The following is a 24,486-nucleotide window of genomic DNA, read 5'->3' as shown; positions in this document are numbered from 1 at the left end:
CGTGCAGCTGCAGAGGATTTACAGAATAAATATTCTGTGTGAAGCCACGACGACTTCCTGTTGGCAAAACTGCTCCAGAGTTGTATAAAAGAGGTTGTTTCAATGTAGTTTGAGCGTTTGCTGAAGCCACTACAAAAACTTGTCTCTAGATCCGTCCTGACATAAGTTAAACCTCAAAAACATTAATATTTCACAGCAATATTGAATAAAAAACAGATTATAGAGAAATTAAATAACCATATTTAAGCATTTATGTCGTCACATCTAACGTGACTCAAATGTGACGACTTCAAGTTGCTTCAACAGTCAAAGAAACACAAAAATATTTAATTTACAGCAACAGGAAACAGAAAACTCAAAGTGAAACAATCAGCTTGATGAACGACTTAATCGATTTTTAAAAACTCATTTTCTTTATAATCGATTTGGATCGTCATTCTTTTGCAGAAACGTTCACTCGCGTCAAGATAAATAAAAAGGAGGAATAACTTGTTCAGTCTTTTGTTCTTCTTCACCATAGAGGATAAAAAACTAAGTATTTATGGATACTTTTCCCAAACACACTCAGTCGTTTCTACTCTTGACATGCGGCGTGGAGGCTGGAGAGTCTGTGGATTAACGCGGCCTCCAACACCTCCAGGAGGACCGGTGGTTCCTGGTCCTGGTCCTGGTCCTGGTCCTGGTCCTGGACGTCCACCTCCAGGCGGAGCGGCTCACGGCCGACGCTGCCCAGCAGCAGGCGGTGGAAGTCGTCCCGGTCCAGGAGCCGGTCCATGTTCTGCAGGAAGAATCCCTCACAGAACCGGCAGAGTTCTGATCCTCCGTAACGCTGCAGATACAAACGGGCGAGAACGTTCAGTCATCTGGAGCTCATCGCTGTGATGAACCACAGATGTTTATTAATACGACAGAAATGAAACTAAAACTAAAAATCTGATAAACTGGTCGACTCTCAGCTGAGTCGATTATGACATAGTAAACCTGCAGATTATGTGACTACTGTTGTATTAATCACGAGTCGTTCACATTTAACAGGGTGTTTATTCTGCAGGCTTTAAGTTCCCTTTAAAATTGTATAATTATTATGAATTATAATAATTGTAATTATATAACAAATAAAAATTAGAAAACAGGTTTTGTTATTCAAATAGAAGTGTTTTATGTGTTGAGACAGTCTGTGGTCCAACTAACTGTGTAAATTGTTATGAATAAAAGTGTCAAAATCAGAATTAAAATCAACAACTTAAATAACAACTGATTCTGAGGCCAATTTCCAGAAGAAATTACCCGATAAACTGTTAGAGATTAATACTAGATTTACGTAAACGTTGATTAAATGTTAACCATCTGTCTTTATTTTCCCTTTTAATTAGACACAAATGTCACAATTATTTTCTAGAAAGCTTCCTCTAAATTAACACTTCAGTTCTTCTTTCAATTGAAACATCGTGTCACTGTGTGTGTTTTTTGTACCTTTGCCGTCTGGTAGATGTTGACGGCGTTGTCCACAGTCAGACTTTGAGAAAGTTTCATCTCACAGCTTCTCTGAAGACCTCTGAGCTCGAAGAAAGAGGCGACTGGAAGCAGCTAGAAGACACGATATATCACAGTTTAAACATAAAGTATAAAAGGAAGTATTTAAAATAGATTAAAATGTCAAGATAAAACAACATTTCTATAATTAACTACCATGTAACAGAGAATTTAATTCTTTTTTTACCCTTTCTTAATATGTTGATTTGGATCTGACATACTGTTTAATAATAAACGAATAAATAAAATAAATAATAAATCGTTTTTTTAATGGAGGCAGCATAGAAAAGTCTTTAAGAATACAACAACCAAATCTAAAAGACGTATCCAGGTGTGCGTAGCTGCAGCAGGTGAGTGTTTTTACCTTCATGGCGTCGGACGGTGAGACGCTCAGTCCCTCTGTCCCTCCACAGTACAGAGACGTCATCATCATCTGCATAGAAACAGACACAAACAGACACTTTAGCGTCATACAGTCACTTTGAACAGCAGAGGACAGAAGGTGAGTCGGCGTTCTCACCTGGAACTCGCTGTAGGTCATGTGACCGACGTGGATGATGTTGTCGGGGGAGTCGCAGAGCATCCGCCGAAATCTGACGGGACAAAACACACAAACAAGAAGATTTATAAAAACACATAATCATGTTTTCTGCATCTACATAACGTTTAATACAATGTTTACATTGTTGATCAGTGATCTGTACTGATCCCATTAACGTTAACCATCACAGTGTAAATAAAGTTTTACTGACGATCGTTATCCTCCAATATTCAGTAAAACATGAGATCAGGACTTCATTTATGCTTTTCTAGTCTCTGATCTCTGATAATGTTACATTGTAAACAACCAACCTGTGTTTAAACCAACTATATACTCCAACTGCCAGAGAACACACTCAGCAAAAACAAAGAAGAAAATACAGAAAGTTTCTTCCTGATAGTAACTTCTTTAGGGTTTGACTATTAAATAATTATACAGGAATAAGGTACTCATGTAATAAGTGTGATAACAGACCTTTCAGAAGCCGACATCAGCAGCACACGGTGAGCGAAGAACGGACGCCCGTCCACCATGAAGGTCACGTCTGACATCTCCTGGTTGTTCAGGAAGTGAATATCTGAGGACGGAGACGGACATGTAATCAATTAAAGTGATCTTTAAATATAGAAATATGTTTGTTGCCACATGACATCAGTGAAATGTTACCGAGCTGAGTGGACAGAGAGACGTCCAGAGGAGGAACCGGAGGAACCGGAGAACAGCTGTAGCAGTGAGAGAAGACGGACGCCAGACGTTTGGTTAGAACGTAGTCCTGAAGAAGAAAAACAAAGATATGAAATCAAGACGGATGTAAAGATATTTTAAAAACATGTACTATAATATGACTTTTTTTGATTATATTTTGATGACATACTATAATATGACTTTTTTAAAAGAATTTTGATGAAATACTATAATATGATGAATACTATAATATGACTTTACTATAATATGACTTTATTAATAGAATTTTGATGACATACTATAATATGACTTTTTTATATAATTTTGATGACATACTATAATATGACTTTTTATTTAATTAAATGACATTTTGATGACATACTATAATATGACTTTTTTAATAGAATTTTGAACATACTATAATATGAATTTTGATGACATACTATAATATGACTTTTTTAATAGAATTTTGATGACATACTATAATATGACTTTTTTAATAGAATTTTGATGACATACTATAATATGACTTTTTTAATAGAATTAATAGACATACTATTTTGATGACATACTATAATATGACTTTTTTAATATGAATTTTGATGAATTTTGAATACTATAATATGACTTTTTTAATATATGAATTTTGATGACATACTATAATATGACTTTTTTATATAATTTTGATGATTTTTTTTGATGAAATACTATAATATGACTTTTTTATATAATTTTGATGACATACTATAATATGACTTTTTTAATAGAATTTTGATGAATTTTGATGACATACTATAATATGACTTTTTTTATGGAATTTTGATGACATACTATAATATGACTTTTTTATATAATTTTGATGACATACTATAATATGACTTTTTTAATAGAATTTTGATGAAATACTATAATATGACTTTTTTAATAGAATTTTGATGATGAAATACTATAATATGACTTTTTTATAGAATTTTGATGACATTTAATATGATGACATACTATAATATGACTTTTTTTTATAGAATTTTGATGACATACTATAATATGACTTTATTTAGTTAATTTTGATGACATACTATAATATGACTTTTTTAATTTAACTATATTTTGATGACATACTATAATATGACTTTTTTAATATAATTTTGATGACATACTATAATATGACTTTTTAATATAACTATAATATTGACTTTTTTATAGACATTTAATATGACTTTTTTAATATTTTGACTATATAATATGACTTTTTTAATAGAATTTTGATGACATACTATAATATGACTTTTTTAATAGAATTTTGATGACATACTATAATATGACTTTTTTAATATAATTTTGATGAAATACTATAATATGACTTTTTTAATAGAATTTTGATGACATACTATAATATGACTTTTTTATATAATTTTGATGACATACTATAATATGACTTTTTTATTAATAGACATTAATTTTGATGACATACTATAATATGACTTTTTTAATAAATTTTGATACTATAATATGACTACTATATAATATGACTTTTTTATAGAATTTTGATGACATACTATAATATGACTTTTTTAATAGAATACTTAATATGACTTTTTTAATAGAATTTTGATGACATACTATAATATGATGACATACTATAATATGACTTTTTTATTATGATAGAATTTTGATGACATACTATAATATGACTTTTTTAATATTTTGATGATTTAATATGACTTTTTTAATATATGATGACATACTATAATATGACTTTTTTAATTTATACTAATTTTGATGACATACTATAATATGACTTTTTTAATAGATGATTTTATGATGACTATACTATAATATGACTTTATTTTTTTAATAGAATTTTGATGACATACTATAATATGACTTTTTTAATTAATAGAATTTTGATGACATACTATAATATGACTTTTTTAATAATAGAATTTTGATGACATACTATAATATGACTTTTTTAATATAATTTTGATGACATACTATAATATGACTTTTTTATATAATTTTGATGACATACTATAATATGACTTTGTTAACAGAATTTTGATGACATACTATAATATGACTTTTTTATATAATTTTGATGACATACTATAATATGACTTTTTTAATATAATTTTGATGACATACTATAATATGACTTTTTTAATTAATTTTGATGACATACTACTATAATATGACTTTTTTAATATGAATTTTGATGACATACTATAATATGACTTTTTAATAGAATTTTGATGACATACTATAATATGACTTTTTTATTTTTGATGACATACTATAATATGACTTTTTTATAATATGACATACTATAATATGACTTTTTTATATAATTTTGATGACATACTATAACTTTTTTAATATACTATAATATGACTTTTTTAATTAATTTTGACATACTTTTTATTTTTGATGACATACTATAATATGACTTTTTTAATAGAATTTTGATGACATACTATAATATGACTTTTTACTATAATATGAATTTTTTAATATAATTTTGATGATGACATACTATAATATGACTTTTTTATATATTTTGATGACATACTATAATATGACTTTTTTTGAATAGAATTTTGATGACATACTATAATATGACTTTTTTAATAGAATTTTGATGACATACTATAATATGACTTTTTTTTGATATAATTTTGATGACATACTATAATATGACTTTTTTAATAGAATTTTGATGACATACTATAATATGACTTTTTTATTTTTTGATGACATACTATAATATGACTTTTTTAATAGATTTTGATGAAATACTATAATATGACTTTTTTAATAGAATTTTGATGAAATACTATAATATGACTATATTAATAGAATTTTGATGAAATACTATAATATGACTTTTTTAATAGAATTTTGATACTATAATTTTTTTAATATAATTTTGACATACTATAATATGACTTTTTTAATAGAATTTTGATGACATACCATAATATGACTTTTTAATATGACTTTATTTATATAATTTTGATGACATACTATAATATGACTACTATAATATGACTTTTTTATAGAATTTTGATGACATACTATATACTTTTTTAATATATGACATACTTAATATGACTTTTTTAATAGAATTTTGATGACATACTATAATATGACTTTTTTAATAGAATTTTGATGAAATACTATAATATGACTTTTTTAATATAATTTTGATGACATACTATAATATGACTTTTTTATATAATTTTGATGACATACTATAATATGACTTTTTTAATAGAATTTTGATGACATACTATAATATGACTTTTTTAATAGAATTTTGATGACATACTATAATATGACTTTTTTAATAGAATTTTGATGACATACTATAATATGACTTACTTTTTTATAGACATACTATAATATGATTTTGATGACATACTATAATATTTTTGACTGACATACTATAATATGACTATACTATATTTTGATGACATACTATAATATGACTTTTTTAACATAATTTTGATGACATACTATAATTGACTTTTTTAATAATATAATTTTGATGACATACTATAATATGACTTTTTTAATATAATTTTGATGACATACTATATGACTATAATTTTGATGACTTTTTTAATAGAATTTTGATGACATACTATAATATGACTTTATTAATAGAATTTTGATGAAATACTATAATATGACTTTTTTATATAATTTTGATGACATACTATAATATGACTTTATTTAATAGAATTTTGATAATTTTGACTATATGACTTTTTTAATAATTTTGATGACTTACTATTTTTAATTTTGATGACATACTATAATATGACTTTTTTAATAGAATTTTGATGAAATACTATAATATGACTTATTAATAGAATTTTGATGACATACTATAATATGACTAATAGAATTTTTGACATACTATAATATGATTTTTTAATATATGATGACATACTATAATATGACTTTTTTAATAATATGACTTTTTTATTTTTTGATGACATACTATAATATGACTTTTTAATATTTTGATGATTTTGATGACATACTATAATATGATTTTTTATAGAATTTTGATGACATACTATAATATGACTTTTTTATTTAATTTTGATGACATACTATAATATGACTTTTTTAATACTATAATATTACTTTTTTTATGAATTTTGATGACATACTATAATAACTTTTTTAAATTTTGATGACATACTATAATATGACTTTTTTAATTATATTTTGATGACATACTATAATATGACTTTATTTAATTAATTTTGATGACATACTATAATATGACTTTTTTATGATATTTTGATGACATACTATAATGACTGATGACATACTATAATATGACTTTTTTAAGATAATTTTGATGACATACTATAATATGACTTTAAATTATATTTTGATGACATACTATAATATGATTTAATGAATTTTCTATCACACTTTTTCATGACATAGCAGCCCTTTCTTAACAGACCCAGTAAAGTGTTGGTCTTCACCTTGCTGATTTCCATCATGCTGAACATGAGCGGTATTCCCGTTGAGAGGAGCTCGGGGTTGTAGTCCTCCGTCCGGATGCAGGTGAACTCTGTGAGGAGGGAGACGACCACTTTGTCCCGACACAGCTGCTGGGCTCTGTGGAGAGACTCCAGCCAGATGTGGAGCCTCCAGGGAACACCTGGACACAACGGGAGGAAGGTGGAACACTTAACTGTGAATGCAGTTTCAGACTGAAGCAGAGTTTCCCTGTGTGAACAAACAGTGATCTGTTAGTGATCTGTGACATCCAGAACATCACAGCAGCTGCAGCTCTTACAGCTTTGTGTGAATTTTATATTAGAAATGTCACAGGTAGTTTAACTATCGCCAAGAAGACCATAATACACTCATGGTTTATCTCCTGATCTCCCATCGATAAGGGAATGTCTGAATCCTTTTAGGGATATTGCTCTCATAGAAAGATCATTAGCTGAAAAATACACATACACATTATATTTTGTCCATAGGTTTTTATTTTATTTATTTATTTATTTATTTATTTTATTTATTTTATTTATTTTATTTATTTTATTTATTTTATTTATTTTTATTTTTATTTTTATTTGTCTGTTTTGTTTGGTTGATTTGGGGTTTAATTATTTATTCTTATTCAGTTTTTTTTTTCTCTGCAAAGCAATGGTGATGTTTATATACAGTAATGCTTATGTGACAAACTCAATAAAAATTTCATTACAAAAAAATATTTGTCACAACTTTGAAGCAAAGACACAATTTTGAAAATCATGCAATAAAATAGTTTATTTCACTGTATTTACCAATTTAAAGCCCCATTTTGGTCCCTTCAACATCTGGCCTATGTGCTATCAAGTTGTGATTTATTGTGTAGGAACAATATGATTTTATCATTGGACAAACAGAAAACTACCTCCTTCACTTCTATCCAAACAGAAATGTAGTAATGAGACAGAAGCCACGAGCTCACCCATCTCTCGGAGCTCCATGGTGACGTCCAGGTAACCGTGCTCGGCGCTGTAGTAGGCGGCCTGCTGCAGGGCTTTCATCCTGGCCTTACACAGTCTGGGAACAGGACTCGGAGAATCAGGAGCTTTCACATCCTGATCCTCCTCTTCCTCCTCCTCCTCCTCTTCCACTCCTTCAGCCAGGATCTCCTCCAGAGAGAGGATGTCCTCCTTCCTGTTCTGGGGCTGAAGCAGCAGCCTCCTCAGGATGTTCCTGTGGCAGAAGAGAGGACGGGTGATGTAAGTGTGTTGTTTTATTTCACGAATATCAAATGAAGAACCGTCCTCTTGTACTGTGATGTATCAAACATGTTGGGGTTGAATAAAAGGGAATGAGATCCTGGAATTATCTGGGAATTCTCGCCAAAACATTTCATATCTCCACAAACGTCTCACCTGTGTCCGTGCGCCGCAGCGTAGCTGAAGGAGTTCATGTCCTCATACAGCGGCGATGTGAGTGAATTCCCATGATGCACTCTGAGCAGAGGGTCCGCTCCATGGACGAGCAGCAGGCTCACCATCTCGTAGTAACCTGGGAAAAAAAGATTTTGTTGGATTTATTCAACAGAAAAAGGATCATCATCTCTACCTGAACATGTAAACGTGCTTGTTTGTGTTCCATTTAGTTATATTATATAAATATAACACATTAAAAAGTAGGCAAACTGGATTATACTTTGAGCAGTGATCCATTCTAAAGTAAAAAACTAAAATGATGAGTTAAAACATGATATTAAAAGCCAACTGGAGACCTAGCAGACACTTTGTACCTTAACAAGCTTCAATTCTTCAAAAACGAACTAATTTAAAGGATCTTCATAAAAAAATGTGGCCGATAAATCTGATTTTTGATCCCAAAATCAGCAATAAACTAGACAAAGAACGTGTAATATATCTCTATAGTTTTGTTAAACTTCAGTACATAACCAGTACCATTCTGTCTGTATATTGTCAAATAAGTGAACTTGTTTTCAGGCATCTGATGAAACCTCCTGGTGTCCTCACTAACATCTCACCTGCAGCAGCAGCTAACTGCAGCGGCGTCTCAGCTGAGCTCTCCTGACCGTCCAGATGTGCTCCTCCCTCCACATCTGCTCCGGCCTCCAGAAGGAGCTGTCAGCAGCAAGAGAAGTTACACTGAGAAGTTAATCCACTGACCTGCTGCATTCAGGCCAACGCCATCTTTTTAGGCAGGAAGAGTTTATTAATTCAGCACATTTCAGCAAAACTGTTATTCAAAGTGCTTGTTGTGAATGTATTTCATTCTGTATACATGACGTTGAACTTCTGTCCATCCTGATAGATGAATCCCTCCTCTGATGATCTCCTTTTTATCCCATTAAAGGTTTTTTTGTGTGTCTTTTGTTCCAATATGAGGTTATCAGCACAGAGGATGTTGCATATTATACAGATTGTAAAGTCCTCTGAGGCTAATTTGTGATTTTGGGCTCTACAACTAAACCTAAAGGAGTTAAACCCACTGAGGGGTGTCCTACAGCGGTGATGTTTCATCCTCACCTGAGCCACAGACAGGTGACTGTGCAGCACGGCGAACGTCAGAGCCGACCAGCGGCGGCTGCCGGGATGAACCGACGGGTGTCTGGCCGAGAAGCCTGGAACCTGAAGAACATCACGACACGTCAGTCACAGAGATACTAAACAGATCATATCTCATGGTGAGTGTGTTTACCTGCTGGTCCAGGTGAGCTCCGGCCTCTACGAGCATCTGAACCAGAGCTTCATCTCCTGCTGCAGCCGCGTACATCAGAGGAGTCCTCCCCTACGCCGACAAACACACAGAGGGAGGTTTATTATGAGAATTATGATGTAACAAATCTCTGTTTCCTCAAATAATTATGTGCGATTATGCAAAACTGTTTATTTCCATTGATCACTTTGACCAATCAAAAGCTTTAATGGTGACAGAGAAGCAGAGGATAAACCCGAGAGAGAGGGTCTTTCTTATTTCTCAAGGTTTTGTCTCCTCGATTCCTTTCCTCGCCTCCTCCCCTCGTGTCTTTTTCCCGCCCACAGGAGATGGGCAATGAAGCGCCCGGGGAGCAACTTGGGGTTGGTTACGAGCGGTAGAGGGGCTTGAACCACCAGAGGAGGCGGAGGGCGAGGAGACATCCATTAAATATGACGAGTGTCAAAGCTGCGTCATCTCTGTCGGATCAGCATAACAGTCGTCATGACAACTTATATATTTACTATTAATCCAATTCATAACGTTAAATATTGTGAAACGAAATTATAGATATCGCAGGTTTTAGATATGTTAATGTGTGGAGCTCTACATGTTTGATGGAAAGCACTACACAAATAATGAGTGACATGTTATAAACAGTATATTATTTAGTGGTATATATATATATATATATATATATATATATATATATATATTATACACACAAACACAGTCCTGTCTTTCTATATGACAACATGAAATACAGCTTATTGGTGCTGAATGGAAGATCATTTATTGATATAATGAAGCTTTCATTCAATACGAAAACATAAATAATATGAAGGTGAAATGTCATAAAGAAACGTTATGAAGAGTCTCGTCATGGTTTGAGATTATTCCATTTAATTTGTTTTACGGGTTCCAAAAAAGACTTTGGTGTTTCCTCTCTTATAGCTCTTCAAGATGAATTTTAGGAATAGGGACGTTTTTTAAAATCAAACGCTGAGATTGATTTCTGGATCACAAACCAGAGGATGGAGGAGCGATGAATCGAGGAGGCACAATATCTGTAAACGAGAAAGACCTTTCAAAGCCTTTCTGAACACCTACACAGGGGTTTCAGTTAACCTGGTTGATTAGACTGCTTTTCAGGATCGTGTAGACGTCAAAGATGAAACATATAACACCTTTTTTATTCTTCTTATTATAGAGATTCATCATTTTAAAGCTGTAAATAAAGACACATCTGATAATGAGACAGTAAGAAGGGTCAAAAGTCTGGACTAACGTTCCCCGTCTCACCTGGTCGTCCATGGTGTTCACCCCCTCAGCTCCCAGAAGCCCCGTGGCCTGATGGATCAGGTCCGCTCGTCCACAGGAGAGCATCCTGAAGCCCAAAGCCTGCTGGAACTTTGCCGAAGCGGCTTCTGCATCCAAACCTTTAAAGGACTGGAAGCAGGACTCGGAGCTTTAAGAGACGCAGAGACGGGAAACGTTCATTCAGGAAGCGGCTCCGTCGCTCTATGAATGCAGATTTTAAATTCATTTATGTCTCCAGAGTGCAGCATTCTTACCTCAGCTGTCGGGGCTCACAGTCCAGTCCTGGGAGGAGCTGCCTGGCCGTCTGTCTGACATCATCGCTGTCCACCAATAGGCTGCGGCGATGTTCGGCGTGCACCACGGCGACTCTGATCCACTCCATCAGAGGAGGGAGGAGCAGGAACGGCCTGAAGGGAAGGTTAGGAAACTTTACAACTCTACAGCGGAGGATCAAAACATCACTGGTACCCATCTAAAGAGCTGAAAGGATTTTAAAACCAGGTGGCAACCTCAGTTCAGTCAAGTGAAGTCAAAGCTTCCTGTGTTAAAGCTGCATTCTCTCTCCTGTCCACCAGGGGGCGACTCCTCTGGTTGTATAGAAGTCTATGAGAAAATGACTCTACTTCTCTCTTGATTTATTCCCTCAGTAAACATTGTAAACATGAGTTTATGGTCTCAATCTCTAGTTTCAAGTCTTCTTCAATACAGCATGATGTTCATTTAGTAAATGATGCTCCATTTAGAGTCAAACAGACCATAAAGCAGGGTATTCCAATTTCTTTTAAATATTTTATATAATATTTATAGTTGTTTCCTTCATAGTGACATATATATTAATATTGTTTAGCAGGTAATGCAGGTGTATAAACCAATATCCCCCATTTACTTATTGAACACTGTATCTCCTTTATCTAGTCAAAATTATTTGTCATCAATATTTTGTTGTCATTTCTTATGTATGTAAATTTATGGTTCAATTTATTATTGTGAAGTTATTTAGCTGGAGGCTTCAAATAAAATTTTCTTCCTCCTCCTACACTGTGGTATTATTTATTTTTATTTAAATTGTGCAAATAAACTAAACTAAGTGAAGAAGACTGCTGTTTTAACTACATAAAAAACTGCATTTCCCATAAGAAGAAAATAGTTTGTTGTTGTTTGTTTACAGTAAATTACATTTTAAGTTCATAATAATTAGAATAAGATGATTTATTAATGTGAAAATTATGCTTTTTTAATGCTGATGCATCTGAAATGAAAACAAAACAAAACAAGCTGTTTCATAGTTCAGCTCTCTCGCTCACCTCTCTCTGCTCAGAGTCATGGTCGGAGGCTCCAGGTTGGGATTTTCCAGCGCCTCCATCTGTGGGCTGGACAGGAAGTAGTAGAGCGTCCGCAGGGCGTCGGCGGCCCAGGATACCGGCGGCTGATTGGCTGAGCGAACGCCGCAGACGGACGAGCTCGAGCTGCGCAGACGCTGCATGTGGTGCATCGCCCGAGACACCAGATCACCTGCAGGAAGGAAAACATGAATCAGATACAAATATAAAACAGTTATCAAATAAAACAGTTTGAGACTTTAAGAGTGAGGACAGTAATAATAATAATAATACACAGAAATATAAATGTGAATATTTTCCCCAAACAGTAATAATATTCTAAATGTAACTACGATGGAGAAACGTGAGCTATAAAAACAATACGAGCTGAACTTAAAGCTCCGTGTGGTCACATGACAGATCCATAAACCGACACATGAACGGTGACGTTGTTCTGGTACTTTCTCTCCTCAGGTAACGAGGTACGGTGGCCTGTGAGGTGTGAAGGTGTCCTTGTTTTATGGATACAGACCTCAGGTTGTTATGTAACGGGGGGGGGGGGGCTAACGACACGTCCCAGGAGCCCGACGCCGGTCACAGTTTAAACAAACACTCAGGGCACACAGGAGCCGACTGTGGCGACACACACACACACACACACACACACACACACACACACACACACACACACACACACACTCTCTCTCTCTTACTGAGCTCTGAGATGCTGCCCACACCGGTGGTGAGCAGAGATTGTTCCAGCGTTCGTAGCTCCAGTTGGATGTAAACGTCCTCCCGGCTCTCCGTCGTGTCCCGGGGAGCCTTCGTGTACGGCCCTGACGTGAGCCGGCAGAGACAGCTCACCTGAACACAGGAGATAAAAACATCAAAGTTTACTGTCACTCTTTAATGACTCTGCAACTCGTATCACTCGAGTTGTTGATCCAGACTTTGGTTCAGACTGAAACATCTCCACAACGTTTGAATGCATTTGCAGAAAATTCATGATGAGGTCGTCTGGCGTTTCCTTTTAGCGCCACCATAAATTTGACATGTGATGTTTTGAGTGAAATTTCTCAAGAACTACTGGATGGATTATTGTGAAATTTGCATTAAAGAAAACCAGTTTTTTTGAGTTTCAAACTGCTTTACATGTTTTGCAGCTTGTTTCTCTCAGATGATAGTAGTCGGCTGATCAGGACCGAGTTTCATGGCAAGAAAACAAACATTCAGAGAAATCTTTTGACAACTCTTGCAGGGTTCACCACTTCTTCTCTCTCCACTCTTGTCAGCTTATTCGTGACAGAGAGATTTTCTAAAATGTGGCTAAATACACAGCTTTTGTTTGTCATTTTCGTTTATACTCAAGCTTCAAGCATGAATAAAGACTTTTATGCTTTTTTTTGTTGCATTATTTTCCAAAAACACCAGAGGACGTACAAACAAAACGAACTGTGAAGAATCAAGAAGACAACGAGTGTTTGATACTCAAAACATCGTAAAGGTTTCAGAGGAGAAACTCCTGAACAAAGGTGTTCAAACAGTGATCAAAACCAAAACACAAAGACTTTCTCCATGTTATCCGCATGATAAACCACGCACACACACACACACACATTAGATCCTCGATATTTGCTGACTCCTGATCTTCTGCAGCCGACACCGTCCTCCGAGACTCATGAAGTGAATGAGCTGAATACATGTTTAAAGAATGATCCTCAACCTGAAGAACGTCAACATGTATCACGTTTTAACCTGAAAATGATCCATTCAGAATAAGAACTAATCCACAATATCCAAACAGATTATGATGTTTACATTAACCATATCCAAATCTGATTTGATACGTAAAACAATGTTACTAAATACAACTTTACATAAAACATTCTGTGTAAAAACATTCGTAAACAACGTAATGTAAAACAACGTTACGTAAAACAAGAATCAAATTGTGAATATCATCATATTCATAATATTAGTGTAGTATTCTGTTCATGTAAACGTAGTGGATGTTTCTAGACGGAGCCCCGACCTCGACCCCGTTAAACACCTTCTGTATGAGCTGAAGGTAAACAGTGTTCAACACAGAAGTGATGACTGAGTGAACAGATTCATCACTCTGAGCTGGGAAATAAAACACACACCTCATCTTTGTAAAAAGTGAGACGTTCGTGCGGTTCTGCAGATAATTGATGCTGATTGGTTGATTCAGTGTTTACAGACAGAAGACAAGCTTCTTATTCATGAGTTCACAACGGGAGACCAGTCTGAGGAGGACAAAACACAAACCTCTGTTTTCTAACCCCTAACCTGTGACACACACACACACACACACACACACACACACACACACACACACACACACACACACACACACACACACACACAGAGTGATTAAGTCGTTTCCCCTCCACTCTCCTTGTGTGTAAGTGTGGCTGAATAAAAACAGAAGTCTGCATCCTTAAAGAAAGAGTGTGTGTTCACTGTATGTGTGTGTGTGTGTGTGTGTGTGTGTGTGTGTGTGTGTGTGTGTGTGTGTGTGTGTGTGTGTGTGTGTGTGTGTCCCAAAGTCAAACAGAGGCACAGTCAGCCTGCTTTAAAACAACAGCTCTCTTTTCTGCTGTGGTATAACGCTGCAAGTGTTTGGTTCTGGGACACAACAGAACCACAGAGAGGCCAAGGTGTGTGTGTGTGTGTGTGTGTGTGTGTGTGTGTGTGTGTGTGTGTGTGTGTGTGTGTGTGTGTGTGTGTGTGTGTGTGTGTGTGTGTGTGTTGAGGTCAGGACCACCTCAGTAGAGTCTGAGCTGAGTCCAAGAGAAGCAAACAGAGTCCTAATCCAGAACAAATATCACAATTTGTACATAATCTGAGTTTTAGCAAAAAACAACGGTGCAGAGCATCCTGATAAAAAAAGAGATTATTGTTTGATTTATAAAACATATTTAACACAACTTGAAGCCAATCATTCAGTCCAATTATAAGGTACGTTATTTTTTGTTGTGTTTAACGATTTACTCATTAATTATACTTGTTTTGTTTTTGTGTTTTACTGATGCCTCTTGTTGTTGCACTATCAATTCTGCTGCTGTTATAAAGTAAATAATCCTTTATTAATCCCACAGTGGGGAGATTTGCAGGATTACAGCAGCAGAGTGGAAAGTGCAAACAAACAAGAACAAAACAAGTATAATAAATAAGTAATGACACAGTAAAGGTATATAAACAAGTAAAAATAAACGTAAAAACAACAACACTAAAATATGATATAATTGGACTGAACACAGTGGATACAAAGATTATTATATTGCGGAGACATTGGATTTATAATTAAGGATAATCTTATCTCTTGAATTATTTCACGCAGAAATGAAAAACAATGAAGTGGATTTGAACTTCTAGCAGTTGTTCTGCACTTTCAGTCGTGCTGGATGAACAAACTCTCTTGTTTTGTCAAACACGCAGACAGAATTGGCGGGAAGACTTTGTTATTTTAGAGTAATCTGGAACGCCGTCGGCTCAGTGACGAAACAAAGCTTTACAGACGAGATCACAGAGTCAGGAGACAGATGATGTCAGAGTTATAAAACAGAGCAGAGAGCGACTACGTCTCGTTAAAACATCCAAAGAGACACTCGAGTGTCTCCGGTCACAAAGACGTCGGTGTTTGATTAAAGCAGAACAATCACAGAGGCGTGAAAAGTCATCATCCTCTGATTAATCATTAAGTGGTGATTGGATCATGACGTTGGTTTTTTCACTAATAACAGAACAACAAGGCAGGAGATCTAAGACTGGATCTATCAGCATGAGCATGAAGGGATTACTCACTCAAAGAGACATCTACCAACCAGGAAGAGACTCACAACAAAAGAAACATAAAACAACTACAAAGAAAAATGAAATAAGCACAAACAGACAGAAAATGACTTAGAAGAGACACAAAAGACTACAAAAAGACCAGAATAACTACAAAAAGACACAAAATGTTAACATGGAGACCAAAAACCTATATGGAGATGCAAAATGACTACAAGGAGAAACAAACAAACTACCAAGAGAAACAAAGGACTACAAAAACACAAAAAAAACTACAAAGAGACACAAAATGATGACAGAAAGACCAAAATAACTATACTATACTACTATCTCTATACAAAGAGAAACAAACCAACAACAAAGAGACCAAAAAGACAGAAATGACTAAAAGGAGACACAAAATAACTACGAAAAGACACAAAATGATGACAGAAAGACCACAAAACTATATGGAGACGCAAAATGACTACAAAGAGAAACACACCAACTACCAAGAGACACAAAGGACTACAAAAACACTAAAACAACTACAAAGAGACTAAAAATGACCACAAAGAAACCAAAAACCTAAAAAAAGATGCAAAACAGCTGCAACGAGACTCAAAAAGTCTCATGACTACTATGAAAACGGGCCAAACTACCAAAAAGGGACACAAACATTACTACAGACAGACTCAAAGACCTAACAGAGGCACAAATCAACAACAGAAAGAGGATAAACCACCATAAAGTCTGTGAATCTTTCTCATATGTAGAAGAGGTTTCAGGACCTTCTGCATGTCTCTGTCCATGATAATGATAACTCATAATCTAACCATGAACATGAGAAGACTGAGACTTTAAAAAAACCTTCTTCCTTCTGTTTTATCGTTCTGCATTAAAGTCCAGATGGAGATAACATCACACGCCGTCTGGCAGCTCAGCGAGTGTTGGATTACTTTCTGCTCTCTGCTCCGTCTCTGAGATACGACTCAACTGGAGCTACAGCGGGATGTGGATCAACACACGGGTCAACATACTAACCACCTCAGACACCGAACACAGGAACGTTAATAATACCTCTAAATCCAATATTAAAGTAGTTGTTCTAAAGCATCCCCTGCTTTATGGTCTGTTTGACTCTAAATGGAGCATCATTTACTAAATGAACATCATGCTGTATTGAAGAAGACTTGAAACTAGAGATTGAGACCATAAACTCATGTTTACAATGTTTACTGAGGGAATAAATCAAGAGAGAAGTAGAGTCATTTTCTCATAGACTTCTATACAACCAGAGGAGTCGCCCCCTGGTGGACAGGAGAGAGAATGCAGCTTTAACACAGGAAGCTGTGACTTCACTTTGCAGAACCAGAGGTTGCTGTCTGCAATAGATGCCCCTAAAAGCTGCACACTGTTCCTTTAAATCAGTAGCTAGACCATTTGTTTATAACTGTTTCATATCTTTACTGTTTTATTACTGATTTGTTGTATTATATAAAGTCTTTTTCCTGATAATCCACTTTTGCTGCTGTAATTCTGCAGATTTCCTCACTGTAGGTCTAATAAAAGATGATCTAGTTTTATCGTTGACATGTTTAATGTGACGGATCAGACACTGACTGAATATGCAGACCTTTCTAGAAGCAGAGAGAATAAAATGGAAAGTAAAATGATAGATTTACTCTCAGACAGACGATGTAAACGTGCTCGCTGTCGTGATTTTATGAAGATGACGACATTACAAGCTGTGCTTTTGGAAACTTGCAGCGTGGAAACATTTCTCACATTTCACTGCAGGGATTAACTTTTACTATCAGATCAGTCAGAACAACTGGTCCTCGAACGATGTCCTTTTTAAAACCCTGAACGCGTCGTGTTGTGTTTAAGGACAGCAGACTGTGTTTGTTCAGCGCTGAACCTCGAGGCCCGGCAGCCTGAGCGAGGAATGAGAGCTCCTTTGTGTCCTCTGTGAGGGTCAGAGGTTAACAACACTCACTGGTTCTTACTGCACCCGGCTTCTTCCTGTTCGCTCTCATGGGACGGGAGTTTGAGGGCCTAGATATCCCAGCATGCAACGGGCCGGAGGCAGAGAAGTGTGTAAGAGTCCATTTGAGCAGAAACGTATGGTTATGCTACAAGATTACAACCCAAGACCTGCTTCTAGGCAGGAAGCGGTTCTAAATCTGTAAAAACCCGGAGTATCGATGCAGTTCTGCTATCGGTACTCTAGAAGTTCTGGAGTGAGATGTCCTCGTCTCAAACATCAAACCTCCTCTCTCAAAGTGGTTCTACATGTTCCTCCAGTAGACTCTGAGAACTCTCCTTGTCTCAAACTCAATAAAACCCTCACAGGTTAAGGAGGAAACAGAAGCAGTTCATCTCAACATCTGGACAACAAGCAGAACATCAGTCTGCAGAAATGATCAGTTTATACTGTTTGGAGATCAGACGTCCATCCTCGTCCACTGCAGGGAACGATAGTCTGATCAGAACAACAGGATCATCAATCAAAGATCATCAATGAGATAATTGATCAGCTGAGAATGTAGTTTCAAGATTTTACAACTTCTTGTTTTGCTGCTCAAGAAAGATACATTTCTTTACATACAAGAACAATAAAGAAATGTTGATTATTTTCTTAATAAATTGACTTTATTTCTCATAATATAACCACAAAGGACCAATCAGAGTATCGATAACAGAGTACTAGTATCAATGAAATCCTAACGATCCCGTCCCTGCTTAGAGAGCTTAAGTTAGAGGACGTTACGTTTCTCTTTAATGAGGTTTCCTGTTCTGGTATCAAACTGGATCTTAATGAAAACATTGTGAGTTCTCTGTTGATGAAGCAAGGGATTGTGGGAAGGCAGCAGCTCCTCTCCTTTCTGTCCTCTAGTACTAGTATTCTAATGGCTAAGAGTGCTAGTATGAATAAAATATTAATGATAGCCAAGTTATTCAGAGTAGGATACCCAATAAATATCCCAGTGAGCTTCTGAGACGTTTATCAGAGAGGATCTTCAGCTTCCTGTTTCCTGTCTGAGGGGTTTTCAAAATCAAACTCTTCTAGGAATTATCTTTTATTTCTATTTAGACAACTCTACTATGAACTCCTCTGCTCTGTAGAACCAGCAGACGTTAACATGAAGGACTCCGTCTGAAGTATGGTCGTAGCTTTTGTAAGAAAAGTTACGTCATTTAGTGTTTTTTGTGTTTTATGTATATATGTATACTTTTGCAGTTATCTTTATGTGTTCATAGTAGTTAAATGTTTAATGTCTACATTTGTTATTCTTCTATTTCTGTGTATGCAACGGAAAGAACTGAGTGAATTCCAAGAATACAGTCTCATTCATGGCCAATAAAGCTGATTCTGATTATTTTTGCTTAAATGAAATCTGTTCAAGTCTTTCTGTCAGAAGCAGAGAGATATTTCTCTAAGAAATATAGGGAGAAATGAGTTTCATGAAAGAAACAGTTGAGGCTGCAGCATCTTATGAGTTATTATCTGACAGAACAGAGACGTCACAGACGGACAACGACAGTCTGTGAAAACAGACTTCTATGAAAACTACACCATTCTTTTGTTTGATGAACCGTGACATGCTTTCATTGTTAACCATGTGACATTTCACACAAAAGTCATGTCTCCTGCGTAAAAGTGTGTTTTTTGGGAGATTTACTGTGTGTCATGTCGTATGAGTGAGAAAGGAAAACATGACGTGTGAAATAAACATGTCGTCTGTGAGTTATCATTGCCAAAAAACCTGAAATCAAACTTTGAAATCAACATAAAGTTGCTCAAATCATTAAAAGGTGTCCAAAATATTGACATTTTTGCAAAGTTCAAGCAGGATAAACATATATTTATTCTCCAATTATGTAGGATTTGACAAAATAATAGAAAAACATGTATGTGGATACAATTCAATATTGTTTTAGTGTCAGTTATATTTGTATGAATCTATGAATCGATGAAATGTCTCAAAACTCAGAAACATGCCCAGAACCCAGAAGCAAAGTCTTCAAAATGTGTTCAAAACCAAATCATATTCAGTGTTAAATGTAATAAAATAGAGATGTGAGCAAACTTATAACATGATCATAAAGCCTGAAACAGAATGTCTGAAGCTTCTGATCCATCGATGATTTCAAGATCTGCCATAAACTCTGGTTTATAGAACAGACAGACTTCATGGAGGTAAAGGTAAAGATAAAGGTAAAGATAAAGATAAAGGTAAAGATAAAGATAAAGGTAAAGATAAAGATAAAGGTAAAGATAAAGATAAAGATAAAGATAAAGGTAAAGATAAAGGTAAAGATAAAGATAAAGGTAAAGATAAAGGATGGGGCTGCACGGTGGTGAGTCAGTCACTGATAAAGAAGAAGAACTACCTGATAAAGAAGTACTACCTGATAAAGAAGTACTACCTGATAAAGAAGTACTACCTGATAAAGAAGTACTACTGATAAAGAAGTACTACTGATAAAGAAGTACTACCTGATAAAGAAGTACTACCTGATAAAGAAGTACTACCTGATAAAGAAGTACTACCTGATAAAGAAGTACTACCTGATAAAGAAGTACTACTGATAAAGAAGTACTACCTGATGAAGAAGCACTACCTGATAAAGAAGTACTACCTGATAAAGAAGTACTACCTGATGAAGAAGCACTACCTGATAAAGAAGTACTACCCTGAGCCTTCCTCGTAGCACTTATTGCATTCATATTAAATGGTAAATGGTAAATGGACTGTACTTGTATAGCGCTTATCTAGTCTTCCGACCACTCAAAGCGCTTTGACATTACTAATCAATCACCCATTCACACACTGATGACAGGAGCCACCATGCAAGGTGCCACCTGCCCATCAGGACTCTAACTAACATTCATACACATTCATACACCACAGGAACAGGAACAGCCTGCAGGAGCAACTTGGGGTTAAGTGTCCTGCCCAAGGACACACCGACATGGACTGCCAGGGATCGAACCGCCGATCCTCTGATTGGAGGACGACCCTGCTCTCCACTGAGCCACAGCCGCCCCTATTAGTCTGTTGCACTTATTGTTTTCGTAGTAATTTGCCTCTGCACTATACTTTTGCTCTGGTTTATGCTTTAAGATGCTTGTTTAAGAAAGGAGATGCACTTATGACTTCTGGTGACTAGTAGTTCTCTTGAATACCTATGTTGAACACACTTCCTGTAAGTCGCTTTGGATAAAAGCGTCTGCTAAATGACTGTAATGTAATGTAATGTAATGTAATGTAATGTAATGTAATAATGTAACAGCAAGAGGGGCCTGGGTTCAATGCAGGCTGGACAACCTTCTGTGTGGAGTTTGCATGTTCTCCCCGTGTCAGCGTGGGTTCTCTCCGGGTTCTCCGGCTTCCTCCCACAGTCCAAAGACATGCAGCTTAGGTGCATTGAAGACTCTAAATTGCCCGTAGGTGTGAATGTGAGTGTGAATGGTTGTTTGTCTCTATATGTAGCCCTGTGACAGACTGGAGACCTGCCCAGGTGAACCCTGTCCAGGTGAACCCTGTCCAGGTGAACCCTGCCTTCACCCATTGACAGCTGAGATCGGCTCCAGCACCCTGAGACCCTTAACTGGATAAGCAGGTTACGGAAGATGGATGGATGGATAAAGGTAAAGGTAAAGATAAAGGTAAAGATAAAGGTAAATGGTAAGGGGGAACGGATAAAGATAAAGATGTAAAGGCGTAGTGGAGAGCAAGGTAGTTCTCCAATCAGAGGGTCGGTGGTTCGATACCCGGCTTCGGCAGTCGATGTGTCCTTGGGCAAGACACTTAACCCCAAGTTGCTCCTGAAGGCCATCGGTGTGGACTGATGATGAATGTTAGTTAGAGTCTGATGGTGGCACCTTGATGGTAGCCTCCTCATCCTCCTCCTCCCTCCTCCTCCCTCATCCTCCTCCCTCCATCTGTCATCAGTGTGTGAATGGATGAATGATATGTAACATACTACTGACTGTAAGTCGCTTTGGAGAAAAGCCTCTGCTACATGACTCTAATGTAATGTAATGTAATGTAATGTAACTTGAACTCACCACCGTCGTCCCGTCCACTCATCAGGTGTTCGTAGACCCGCAGAGGCCCGCACAGCTCCGGGTCGCTGTTGACGGTTCGGTCCAGCAGCTCTAAGGTCACCGGACCGCCCGCTGCTCCTCCTCCTCCTCCTCCTCCTCCTCCTCCTCCTCCCCATCCTCCTCCCTCCTCCTCCTCCTCTTCCCTCCTCCTCCTCCTCCTCTCCTCCTCCATCCCTCCATCCTCAGCGCCCTCAGCACCACCTCCTCCGCCAGCCTCTCCACGCACGCCGTCAGGTACACTGCTGCGTACTCGTGCACGCGCACAGACACGCGCGTCTCCACCATCCACCTGAAGAAGCGTCCCGCGGAGAGCGCGAGCCCGCAGCGCGCGGACCCGCCCCGCTCCCGACGCGCGCTCATGCAGTGCAGCGACGCGGCGCGCACCGCCGAGGACGCGCACCTGTCGGCCAGGCCCGCGCTCAGGTTCAGCGTGACCGCGCTCTGCACCTCCAGGCGCGTGCACCGCCCGTGGAGCGCGCTCAGCCGGTGCGCGTCCCCGGAGATGCGATCCAGAGCCCCGCGGAGCAGAACCGACAACCTGCGCACATTCAGGCAGAGCCGGAGAGGGAGGAGGAGGAGCCCGAGACACGGAGCACCACCTCCCACAGCTCCTCCTCCGTCCACGGGGCCTCCTCCAGGAGGGCACACCTGGGCAGGAGGGCCTGAGGGTCCTGAGGAGAGTTCCACATTAAACATTCAGTATTTCTGCAAATGAACCTGCTCCTTACTTCTGATGTTAAATCAAGTCACACTCTTAACAGATACAAAACAGGAAACACAGAAAATCAAGGAAGATAAACGTTGTATTGTTTCAGCTTCAGGGTTTCATCAACTTCTTCAAACTTCTAACAGAATAAAAGTGCTGCAAGTTTCAATGTACAACAAAAATGTAATAATCTTGGTTTATTTCACATAATATCAAACCTTCCCTTTCATAAACCACATTTACCCAATTTTACAACTTTAATAAAAAAAATCCCCAAAATTTCTGTATTTTCTGGCAGTTTTATCCACTTAGTGTCAGTGTCAGCAGAAAGTTCCACATTAAACATTCAGTATTTCTGCAAATGAACCTGCTCCTTACTTCTGATATCAAATCAAGTCACACTCAGGAAACACAGAAAATCAAGATAAAAGTTGGGTAAAAAAAAAGTAATGTGGGTCCTGTGGGTCATGTGGGTCCTGTGGGTGGGTCCTGTGGGTCTGTGGGGTCCTGTGGGTCATGTGGGTCTGTGGGTCTGTGGGTCATGTGGGTCTGTGGGTCCTGGGGTCTGTGGGTCCTGTGGGTCCTGTGGGTCCTGTGGGTCTGTGGGTCCTGTGGGTCATGTGGGTCCTGTGGGTCTGTGGGTCTGTGGGTCCTGTGGGTCTGTGGGTCCTGTGGGTCCTGTGGGTCCTGTGGGTCTGTGGGTCTGTGGGTCTGTGGGTCCTGTGGGTCCTGTGGGTCTGTGGGTCATGTGGGTCCTGTGGGTCTGTCTGTGGGTCTTGTGGTAATGTGGGTCCTGTGGGTCTGTGGGTCTGTGGGTCTGTGGGTCTGTGGGTCCTGTGGGTCCTGTGGGTCCTGTGGGTCTTGTGGGTCTGTGGGTCCTGTGGGTCCTGTGGGTCTGTGGGTCTGTGGGTCCTGTGGGTCCTGTGGGTCTGTGGGTCTGTGGGTCATGTGGGTCTGTGGGTCTGTGGGTCCTGTGGGTCTGTGGGTCTGTGGGTCTGTGGGTCATGTGGGTCCTGTGGGTCCTCCTCACCTGTGGGTCCTCCTCACTCCTCACCTTGTCCCAGCTGCCGGCGCGCTGCCCCCGGGCTCCCCGGGGAGGAGTCCTCCTGGAGCTGAGGGTCGGGCTCGGGTCCCCGGTCACATAGCCCGGGTCCAGGCTCAGATCCTCCAGGGCCTCCAGCAGAACCCTCCGGGACATGATGGAGGTTCAGAGGAGTTCAACCAAAACGGAGCAAAAAGCTTCCCATTAAAATAG

General features: G+C 37.6%; 1 protein-coding gene across 1 annotated transcript; it reads right to left on the bottom strand.

The window, feature by feature from the left end:
- Positions 1-574: 574 nt before the first annotated feature.
- On the bottom strand, positions 575-24,486 carry LOC129105186 (ankyrin repeat and BTB/POZ domain-containing protein 2-like). The gene is given in 21 exon segments (XM_054616076.1): positions 575-829; positions 1,474-1,587; positions 1,898-1,966; positions 2,054-2,126; positions 2,549-2,651; positions 2,741-2,846; positions 7,267-7,445; positions 8,250-8,500; positions 8,683-8,818; positions 9,303-9,399; positions 9,805-9,906; positions 9,977-10,066; positions 11,276-11,441; positions 11,548-11,700; positions 12,598-12,805; positions 13,326-13,449; positions 13,451-13,476; positions 22,487-22,614; positions 22,701-23,074; positions 23,077-23,196; positions 24,262-24,486. Coding segments are annotated over 21 exon segments (3,042 nt in total). The 5' UTR covers positions 24,430-24,486.

The sequence above is a fragment of the Anoplopoma fimbria genome, chromosome 2 (genome assembly GCF_027596085.1).
Source record: "Anoplopoma fimbria isolate UVic2021 breed Golden Eagle Sablefish chromosome 2, Afim_UVic_2022, whole genome shotgun sequence".
Lineage (NCBI taxonomy): Eukaryota > Metazoa > Chordata > Actinopteri > Perciformes > Anoplopomatidae > Anoplopoma > Anoplopoma fimbria.
The sequence above is the reverse complement of the archived record's forward strand: the minus strand, read 5'-3'. Positions and strand labels throughout refer to the sequence as shown.